General features: G+C 43.3%; 1 protein-coding gene across 1 annotated transcript; it reads right to left on the minus strand.

Moving 5' to 3' along the window:
• Positions 1-10,390: 10,390 nt before the first annotated feature.
• Positions 10,391-11,029, minus strand: LOC117238905. The gene has a single exon (XM_033504106.1). The coding sequence runs from the start codon at positions 11,027-11,029 to the stop codon at positions 10,391-10,393; it is 639 nt and encodes a 212-aa protein (XP_033359997.1).
• Positions 11,030-11,517: the final 488 nt, after the last annotated feature.

Consider the following 11,517-nt stretch of genomic DNA (forward strand, 5'->3'; position numbering starts at 1 on the left):
AAACCTCCTCAGGAATTTTCCCGCGTCCACATCCACGCGCTGGTTTCTTGCCATTACTCGCAAATTCGTGTAAAAGATATAAATGATCAGAGACAGAGTACCAGTCCATAACGGAACTCTTTTTCCATCTCTGCCTCATTCGTCTATTCACACTCAAAATATCTGGGAAGCTTGTACGCCCATTCCTAGCAAAGGAATACTTTCCCCTCGTCCTAATCGGCATCAGCTCATTACTCGTTAACATATCCAACAGGTATGCTCCACCTCTGTCCTCCTGCCACCCCAGGTCGTGGACTTGGCATTAGGATCGCCGGCCACTAACAGCGCCGGAGCTCTTCTTCTGCTATCTCTGATCATCACCTCCAGTTCCCCTATGTATCCGTCGAACTCCTGCTTATTAACATTGAGGGAACAATACCAACTGATACATATCATGTCCTCCACCTTGATGCCGATCCATCCCTCCTTGCTGACCAAAGTCTTATTCGCCGCATGCTTTCCATTGAAGAGGGTAACCCTTATTGATCCATCCCCGACCGTATCATTGTACCAGTATGGTAACTGTCTATGAGGTTCGCAGATGAACACTACATCCACTTTATTTTTACACGCGTACTGTATTAGTAAATCTTGCACCAGTCTGCGTCTATTCAAATTAATCTGAAAGGCAAGAAGGAAATTACTTGAACCACGGTCGACTACCTAAGGATGACTGAAAAACAGATGCGTCGATTTGGATGGCTTGTCTTTAACATAGGCAAAACCCTAGAGATAAGCAAAGCGAACCGGCTGCTATTGAGAAAAAGTGGGTAACCGGTCGCCCGCTCAGATAATGCGTAGCAGGAAACTTTGTTGAATTCCGTAGACTTAGCGGAATTATCATCATTAACGTACTTCAGTGCCCCATAACTAATTCCTGAGGTTTCATTCTAGAAAACTTTTTCTGCGATATAGTTCTATCCTTCTTCTACAACCTCCCCAATATTGTCAGTCTTGTTGGCAGCGAAGTACTCAATCTGTCGCTTCATATCAGCGAGGAAAAGAGTCATTAGCTTTAGTGTTTCGTCATGGTCTTCTCTCGATTCTTCAGTCTCGATGTACGAGGTTCATCCCTGGTCTCAACATAGAGCAGGTGAAATTTTCTTGACCTTTCTTCTCGAGCTTGCACAGTGCTCTACCAAACTGCTTCCGGTGAAAGAACTACTTCTCCAGTAGCACGATAGCTTTCGACCTAACCTTTTTAGTCAGACATTTTTACTTACTGATTTTCGCTTCCCGTGCACATCATTTCTCGTTTGCAGCAAGTTAACGCCCAAGAATATCCGGATCAAAGGATTAAATACATGTTAAACAGAGGTCTGTGACATACCCTACTCCCACTCAACGGCTTGCGGGCGTTGTATCTACGTGTTGTTCGTTCGACGTCTCGAGAGAGAGAAAACAAGGAGGAGGGATCGTTTAGTGATTGTAACGATCAATAGTGGCGCTACAGATCTATACGAGAGCGATCGAAACAGAATTCAATTAGCGGTTACGTCGTGACCCTCGCACAGCGCCACATTTAGCACGTACTAGACCAATTTTTGGTTACTTTCCCCTCAAGTCTTATAAGGAGTATACGATTATTAATTTTACTTCTTATGTATTCCTTAACATTTTTATAATAGTGAAAACAATATAATAATCAAGGAGAGGGTATATTGTTTAAGTTGTATTAGACATCAAAGCAATAAATTTCATTTTTAAAGAATTGATTTCACAAACACGTGGTTGAAGATTTACATACTAAACGATTCGCATGCTCTTATACAATATTTTTTAACGGTGTCAAAATTCAAATAAAAAAAAACTAATTTAAAACAAACATATTATTTTAAAAATTGTTATTATTGTTTACGTTACATATTTGCTTATAATCACAAAGGCATATTATAGTGAATTTTATTGAAACATGGTAAACATAAATATGGTTTACCAGTACAACTATTGCAAAATATTGCAATTTTCGTGGTAAAACTCTTCACCATTTGTGGACCAAACATTTTTACGTTATTTTAAAAAAATTCTACAGCGCCTTCTTGCTGGATTAAAGTTAGCCTCCTTTTCTTTAATTTCATGGCGATTTCTCTTTGGTATTATGAGTAGAGTATCATTATTGCAGGACATCGGATATATAGCTAATTTTTTTCTAAATTCGAGGCTTGATGTTTTATTATATGTAAGATTATTCTATACAATCCATGCATTTGTAATAGCTGTGTTTAAGCAAATTTCAAATATAATTTTTTTGTACTACTTGGTCGATTTTCGTAAAGGACTGCACTAACACGTCATTCGATCGGAGACATCTACATAAGACTTTCCATTATTGTAATCTATGACAATTTTTGGTTTTATGTGATCTAATTCCTTTTCCGTACAAACGCAGATTCATCAGAATGCTTTGTTGATAATAAAAGAACATCACGCTTGCCTTTCCATTTTAATATAGTTAATCCATCTTTACTTTCTTTCGCAGTGTACTTATCTCGCTGTAATTTTTTGGGACCAGAGCTTTTGGAATTTGGCATTGGAATTTTTTATCTCATCGCTCCAATTAGATGAATATTTTCAATAATTAATTTTTTGGCCATTTCGATACTTGTGTGTCAATTATCGATACACAATTACCCTTACCAAATATATTTTAGCACAATGTCATAACTATCTTTGTAAGCGTCGTTTTTTCTGCATCTGCTTCTTTCCGCAATAAATTTGAAAATTGATTGTGTATTCCAGAGCCGCACATAATTTAAATATTAGTATGCCCTGTTTGTGTTGATTTTGCTTTATATATTGTCTGAGAATGATGCAACCTCGAAAGGGAATCAGAGATTATCCACACAAATAATTTCGCGTTTCGTAATGCTGGATCGTAATACTTCTGAAAATTTTCATTTAACATATTAATTATTACCCTAATTTTATACAGACGGTTGTTCACATTTTGATTTTCATTATCACAAAAATGTAATATTCGCAATAGGAGCTCGGAACGATTTCTTGACATTATTGAAGAGGGAAGACTTCGTACATAAGCTGGATTTTTGTACCAATATAGATGAATTTCAGGAAGCTAAATAGTTTGACTGCCACGTCGCATGGGACGTATATGCCCCACTATGCGACTAACGCGGTATGCATGATATTAAGATGTCGATATGTGACTCAAAAAAAAATTCTTTTTAATTCTTCGTTTGATAATGAAAATTCCAAATGAATGACTTGGGCAGATAGTTCAGCGTGGAGCATATACGTTATATACGCGTATAGAAACAGGAGCACCGCAGAATTGACATTCGCACGTTGAAGCTATGCAAGAAGTACTTCCGCAATATAAATCTAACTTACACGCAATTCCTTAAATTATTTACAATTATGATCGCTCGCCGTGACAGAACAGCATTAATTTTCGTACAATAGACTAAACAGAAAATTTACATAATTGTTATATCTTTATATAAATGTGTCTCGTCGCATTCTTTGGATTCCGCAAGGCATTTTCGTTGGTGTCAACGGGAAGAAAACAGTTTGACGATCGGATGCTTGTACTCTAAATCGGCAGTCTTAACAGTAACCACCCGGATTACGTTGTCCGCTCTGGGATGATATTTGATTATTCGCGCAAGTTCCCACTTGCACGGAGGTGCAAGGGCGTTTCGCAGAAGAACGATACGACCAAACTTATCAAGGTGATTCGCGATGCGTCATTTTGTGCGCTGTTGAAACTAGTAAATATAATCATTCAGCTACGTTTTCCAAATGTTTTCGTATAATTTTGTCAAGAGTTGCCAACTAGTTAAATTCGAATCGTGTACGTCGAGAAGAGTCGCTGACGGAACTGTAGTAATCGCCGTGCCGGTAAGAAAGTGACCCGACGTCAGCGCTGTATAATCGTCGATATTATCCGAAAAGGGGCCATCGGACGGGAATTCATGCATGTTTCGATCTGACACAAAACGGTGGTTAGCTACTCAAAAGAGAGAGTGTGCGCGCCGATTACTCGTTTTAAATGGTACTTCGTGCTTCGAATTTCAGTTTCCTATAACCCGCCGAAATGCGAAACTGAATAAAGTTGTGGAATAAAGTTTCATACTACTTGATCATTCGCGAGTTTACTGAACAGATTCGGGTCGCGTGGAAACTAGTTCCATTATCGCTACATATAGCGATCGGTAAACTGCGACGAGAGCTGAAACGGTCGTAGCACGCGAGAAACGCATACACGTTGTATAGGACCCCACCAACTTCATTGTGCACGGCGCGATTTGCTATGCATATAAAACGACGCGACATGCGATTTTGTCGATTTGTGTACGCGACCAGGGTTCATTCAGACAGGGGTAGGGCCCGCATAATCCGCGCCGCAATGTAAGAAAACTTTTTTTGCACGAGTAACGCGCACCAACGAATGATCTCCCACAATTCTCACGTAATTGTCACACGCATATCATGCAATTATATAAAACTTGACGAATGGAAAAACGTGCCCGTAGCAACCATAATTCTTGTCTTAAATTTGACAACATTAATTGAAGGCCTACATGTAGCAGCTTCATATGCAGAAGGTTAATGTAAAGCGAAACTAGAGGATGCCACGCAAGTATCAAAGTATGTTTGGTTTCTTATAAAGCCGCCCTCCGACGCAAATCAGTCCTTTCGAATCGAGATACTGGTTTAAAGAAATTAATGGGCTTTGTCGCGGGAGAGAAAGTTTATCTCGGAGATGCTGCAATTCGACTGGTTGTCAGACTCGGACAATTCTCCGATTGACACTCTTTTGCCGATAAAGACAATTGGGATAGTTATGGGACAACTGAAGTTTTGTGATGAAACGCAACATATATGCAGTCACGCGAAGAAGCTTGGGCCAACTAGAGAATCCCTCAAATCCCACGGTTTTGGCGAACTTATCGTATTAAAAGCGACGGGTACATGTTCCTTCAAAGAAACCGCTGTCTCGAGCTGCAGTATCCCGCAAGGCCACGAAATCGATGACGGCTTGAGCCACCTAGGGCCGTTTCGCCATAATGAGTAACTCATAAAATGCGGGCCGTCCATTCCGCGAGAGGTACAGTCAGCGGGATTTTCCTCAAAGTGAATATGATGCCATTGACATTGTGGCATGTTTCTTGAATATCCACGGCGCGGTTTGCGACGAACGTTTTCTAGCGGAAACCAATGGGACCAACTCGCATTTGAAATCGCCGAAAAAAGCTCATATGGATACCATCAAACGAGAAAGAAGTAAAACTGCACATAGTTAAAGTCACGGAATTGTTAATGATTTTAACGGAGCCACTTTAAACTTAGCAACGAGAAGACAGGCAACAATATTGCCGTTGTTGTAACGCGAAAGTAAACAACTGCCGTGCAGCTTTGTTTTAAGAATTTGCATGCCTTGTCCTGTCCATCAAGGTAGAACCATAGAACGAAGAGGAGGAAGTTGGCTACAATACGTTGTTCACGTATCGCGGAGCTCATTCGGGATGATATTGACCCGACCACATTTCTACAACCAGAGATGTTGCATCAGAATTTTCGACACGACAATAACAGGAGCAGTCCAGACCAGTGGATCAGAAAATATTACGATCGTCGAAAGAATCTCCTATTTGATTTTTGGAATGACGTTATTAATAACAATATCGAAATGAAGAGATCCCGTCTCGGGATTCCAATTTATATCGAGGACCTTTAAATTGTCGTCGGGTAACAACGCTTTACTGGCTACAAGACCGTGATCCGAGGGATCAATATCAGCAATTAATGCAGGGCAGTCCCTGGTCCATTTTCGCGATTTAAACATACCTTCTCTCAACAGAACAAGCACGTGATCACGAGTTTGACGTACTAACTGTGAATCGTCGACACCGAACGCGCAGTCATCCACGTAAATTTGATTGTGAAGAACTAGCGGATAGAGAATATTTGGACTTCATCTTTCGCGAGTTCTTGTAGGACACGCACTGCGAGATAAGGAATGCAAACAGTATCGTGCGTAACGGTCAAACGTCAATAGTGTCGCAATGGTTTCGATGGAGAGGATCGCCACAGAATCTATTGATAATCAGCATCCTTGAAATCTATAAAAGTCTATCGGTATATCTTCGCAATGTGTGCGATAAAGTATCGACAACGTTAACATCGAAGAATTACTACGGCTAAGTCTGTTTGCAAATTGGGGCCGATCAATACTTATTGATTTATTGCTCCTCGTTTTAGAAGAAGCGTTGAAAACTACTCAAAGACGCGATGTAGCGCTACGTTCACGAATGGCTGCGTAATGCAGTATGTACACGGTTTGAAGTAAAGCAGCTGGTGAAGGATCTTTTACTTCAACCATATAGCAAGTGCTCGCATAAGAATGCAGAATATTCCGCTGAATGCTCAGCATTTCGTTGTAAACGATTTTCCTGTCGTAGAAACATGTTCGTCGCCGCGGAAAGTGAAGACCCAATATCAATGGGAGATCACTCAATGAAGGGTAGCCGATCGATATATTATCTATTTGCAGCACGAGTGTGCGTGCGTTAAAAATATTCCTCGCATTGTTATTCGGCAGGAGAGAGACATGTGCTGGACGGCAACTCCTCAACTTTCCAAAATCGTCGAAGTTCGGCATCTAAACTTAATGAGACGTTGCAATGGACGCTTATGATAGAAGCGAAAGTACCAGACCCTGACGATGGAACGGAAACGAAAAGAGAGTTTCCGAAAGTTTATTACAACGACTCCCGCGTCTCAGTATGTATCACTGGAATTGATAATGACGTGGTCTCTTGTCGCTCATCAACTACGTTTACCACCGTTTCGTGTAAAACTGAGTCTGTACACTCCATAACTGTTTTCTTTTAAACGACGAGCATTGTATGATAATGTGATTCGCTTTATATCGTTCACTCGTCCTCTTTGCGACCGCGGCATCGTGTAACGACACCGTGGCACGAAAATGACTTGATTGGTTGCAGACAATTCCCCGATCCGAGATGCTGATACTGACGCAGACGGCGAGATTCATTATAACGCGCTTATTCGAAATTGTAAAAACGTATCTACATCACTAAATTTCAGACAAACTCGTACTATTACATAGTTTCAACACCGAAGTTTTATGCAATGCATTGTCTAGTCTTTTTGCTGCGAAGAAAACAAGCATGTCATCCCACGTGTCAACGTGACGTTCGATATTGTTTAAGGTGTTAGACGACACACTGACTTCGTCGTGATAGCTTCGAAGTTGATCGGCCGATTCAGAACGAAGTTGTGGAAAATCATACAGAATATGTAATGCGTTGTCACTAACAGCTGCGTGATTTTCGTAACCAAAAGATCCCACGCGAAATTAAATCCCGTATCGGTTATCGCGATGTTCGTTACGAGGTCACTAGCCTCGCCTGGTAAGCAGGGCAACAAAGGCTAAAAGCGAGATACGTTGGGCAGGCCTTGGCGAGCGATGATCTTGGCTGAAAAGCAATCTCGGAAGCTTTTCCATTTACTGATGGGTCCAGAGAATTGCGGAACACGAATCGTAAATAGTCGATCCAAAACGTCACCGGGTTGCGAAACATCCTGTTGGTGGGGGAAAGAGTTTCTACCACGAAATCCGATGTATCCAGGTAAATCTCGTGTAAGGCCAAGAAGCCATTCTTCGTGAAGCAATCCAAGCTGGTACGTTTAACTTCCATAGCAGTAGCAATGATTTTCATGTGCAAAATTTTTAATTAATTTTTTTTAATAAAATTTTTAATTAATAAACGATAGATTGGTAGAATTAAAAAAACACGTTGGTAGATGATAGATGCTAACTGACTGTTAGACGAATTAAAAAGAGAATCTGACTAGTCGGTATATTGTAAACGGAAAATTAGGGAGTCTCTACAAGGTTTGTTTTCTAGAAGACTCGCAAAGTAAGAATTGTGATTTGTTTAAATACAACCGTCTTAACTCTTTTAATTTTTGTTATAGCGAGTCACCATAAATATTAATCGATATCTGCTATTCCGTTACGAATTTGCAAAAAAAGCTTTTGCTCTATATCAATTTGGAGCCGAGATCATTTTTTTGTTTAAAAATCACTATAGTTCTAATTTTTAACATTAAGATCTGAAAATATCGCAGAATGTGGAGCGTCGATCGAACTAACTGTGCCTAAGTATTTGAATCAATCGTTTCAGAAAGTATGCTTTAGTAGAGGTTACAGATTTCTACAAAACTCGCGTTGTGAACTTAGTGTTAGGTTATAAACTTTTATACAATCGAGATAGCATGCAGGTGCGGAGTAAAAATAATGGCAGCATGTAACAACTCGACTGCGAACACGTTTAAAATTAAATTTAATCGCGTACGCGATTATCCCTATTATTTTGGACGTGTGCAACGGCGATCGCCATTGTCCAAATACAGTGTGGACCAAGTCATTCGCAAACGCGATTGTGTCCACGTTCTTCATCGGGTCCAGTGCCTTCAGGATCCCATCGTAGACCAAGTTCCACAACAGCGGGTCCAGAACTGACCCCTGAGGCGCCCCCGCATATACGCTCCTCCTGACAACTTCACCCCGGCAGTGGGCAACTATTCTCCTATCGGAAAGATAGTCGTCTTAAAATTCGCAGCAGCTGGCCCGGTAAACGACTTTCTTCAGCCTCCACGAGAATCCTCTTCCAACTCAATGTGTTGAAGGCATTCCTGATGTCCAAGGCGACTGGAACACAGACCAGTCCCCTCCTCCGGCATAGATCCGCAATCCCGCAAACTCTGTTCAACGCGTCGATCGTACTCCTGCGTCTTGTAAAGCCATATTGTTCCCGCTATGGAAGGGGTCCCTCCCTTGGCACCTTTCTATTTGGATCTTGCATGTATGCTCCCAGACCTTGCTCATGGCCGGCAGTATACTCATCGGCCTATACGAAGATGACAACAGCGGGTCCCTTGCCGGTTTTGGCAAAAGAACCACCCCCACCACCTTCCACGCCGCCCGGATCCGTCCAGCCCTATATGTGCTGTTAAAAAGGTCCAGGAGCCGCCCAGGCCGTTGATCCGCTACCATCTTGACGACCTGTCTCGGTACCCTTTCCATACCCGCAGCTTTTTTCGGGTTACATTTCTCCAATGTCGGCCGCAGGTCATCCTCTGTTACGCACAGGAACCGTAACTCCTCCTCTTGCGTCTGCAGGATGCGAGAACCATGACCATCCTCCGTCTGCTCCGTTCGACTGGTGACGAAAAGGTCATCGAGAATCCTTGCAACCTTGTCCCTACTAAGACTCTCCGGTGGGCTGTTACTTGTCATTTTTGCTCTTATTACACGGTACGGCCTCCTCCAGGGATCCCGTTCCAGAGTTGCACAGAACTCCCTCCACTTCTCATCCTTGCTGCGCCCGATCGCTCTTTTTAACTTCCTCCTGACCTCCTTAAATTCGTCTACCAGGCCAGCGTTGGCTCTACCAGCTGCCCCTGCCCGCTGAGCTTTTCTTCTCCATCTCAGAGTTGCCCTTCTCAGCTCGGACAACTCATCGTTCCACCAATAGTTTCTATTTCTTCTCCCACGCGGCAGTAGAATCCTCTTCAATTCGTCGGCACACGTATGTTCCAGTCGTTCCTGGAATTGGTCGCCGTGTGTCGCGTCGTCATTGTCCATAAAATTGAGATATCCGTTCAATCTACTCAGGAATTTACCCTCGTCAACGTTCTTAGTCGAATATCTAAAATTGATACTACCACCAGTCTGCCTCTTCCTATTATTTAAAAACACATGTAATAAATAGCTATGATCAGAGGCAGAGTACCAATTCATAACAGCACTCTTCTTCTAATTCTGCCTCATTCGTCTGCTCACACTCAAAATGTCCGACAAGCTTGTTCTTCCATTCCTTACAAAGGAGTATGCTTCCGTCATCGTGATCGTCATCAGTTCGTTCTTCGTGATAGCTTCAAGTAGATACGTCCCCCTCGCCTCCGTCCTCCTTCCTCCCCAGGTAGTGGACTTTGCATTGAAGTCGCCAGCCACTAACATCGCCTGGGCTCTTCTCCTGCCCTCCTTTATGGCCTCCTCCAGTTCTACTATGTAGCCGTCGAACTCCTGCCTGTTCACATTAGGAGAACAATATCCACTGATACACATAGTGTCCTCGACCCTGATGCCAACCACTCCTCTCTTGCTGATCAGCGGCTTGTCGTCCATTAAAAAGAGTGACCCATAGCGATGCATCCCGGACCGTATCATTGTACTAATACGATAACTGTTAATACGGCTCGGATACAATCACTATGTCCACCCTGTTTTCGCACGCATATTGTGCTAAAAGATCCTGCGCTAGCCTGCATCTATTCAGGTTAATCTGCAGGACTTTTATCCTCTTCGTCTCCTAGTCTCCACCCTGACCATCGGGCAGACCAGCGAGTCCGTAACGTGCCTAAAAGTTGCACCTTCCTTCCTGGAGCACATCGCACATCTCGGCTCCTTTCTGCACTCCTTCATTGTGTGTTCTCCGCTCCCACACCTCCTGCATAGCTTCCTACCAGAACATACCACGGTGCATCTCGCCGGCGTATGCCCTAGTATATGGCATCTATAGCAGCTCCGCACATCCGGCAGGATCCTGGCCGATGCTGTAGTCAGGCCAGTCCTAAATCTCCCTAACCCCTCCTCTCTGGGAATCGCATTGGTTGGTAGCACCACCACCGCCATTTGCGTTCCCCAGAGCGCCATCCTCATTGACTTAGTCCCGATGCTATCGCCCACGGACCTCCCCCACTCCCTTTTCAGGCCCTCCACCATTTCCTCCTTGGTGGTGAGGGGATCGATATTTTTGATCTGCATCGTTGTTCTGTTCACCAATACCGACACTTCCATTTTATCGCTCAAGGCGGCCTTGAGGTTTTCCGCCACTTCGCCCACAGCCACCTTCCTGTCAAATTCAATGAGGATGTGAACAGCCCTGGTCTTCCTCATGCCGATCGCCCCTACGATCTTTTCCCTGACCCTCATTATTTTTCTGTAAATCTCCATCCAATCCCGACCTTCTTCCACCTTGATCAGGATTACCCCCTTTCTTCTCCTTTCAGTTGCTATACCTCTACTGCTACCTCTCTCTCCCTGTTCGTTACCACGAACACTTGAGGAAGGCGGCTCCTGAGGTCTTCCCTCTCCCTCTTTCTTCTGTCTACTGTCTGGCAGCCGTCCGAGACTTCACTCCTCTGCCTATCCGAATAGTCATAGGCTTGCGACCGACCACACATCTCGGCTCCCCTTTCCTCGGCCTCTTCGCTACCGCGGCTGCCTTTTTTCCTTCACCAGGGGACACGAACTTCCTTTTGGGATATTCGGATATTAGCCTTTGGTCCACATCATCTCTTCTCTCACTACAAGTCAAACTCCTCTTCTCTATTTTTCCGCCCGGCCCCTTCCACTTTTACCCGGCCAGGCTTTGTCCTCCTCCTTCTCTCTGTCTGACCAACGCATTGGTTCAAGGACGT

Source organism: Bombus vosnesenskii, unplaced genomic scaffold, assembly GCF_011952255.1.
Source record: "Bombus vosnesenskii isolate JDL3184/JDL3185 unplaced genomic scaffold, Bvos_JDL3184-5_v1.1 scf7180000013753, whole genome shotgun sequence".
Taxonomy (NCBI): Eukaryota; Metazoa; Arthropoda; class Insecta; order Hymenoptera; family Apidae; genus Bombus; species Bombus vosnesenskii.

What these genes read in the sequence shown, in the direction of transcription:
- LOC117238905 (XM_033504106.1), bottom strand. Translation starts at nt 11,029, where the DNA reads ATGAGGGTCAGGGAAAAGATCGTAGGGGCGATCGGCATGAGGAAGACC.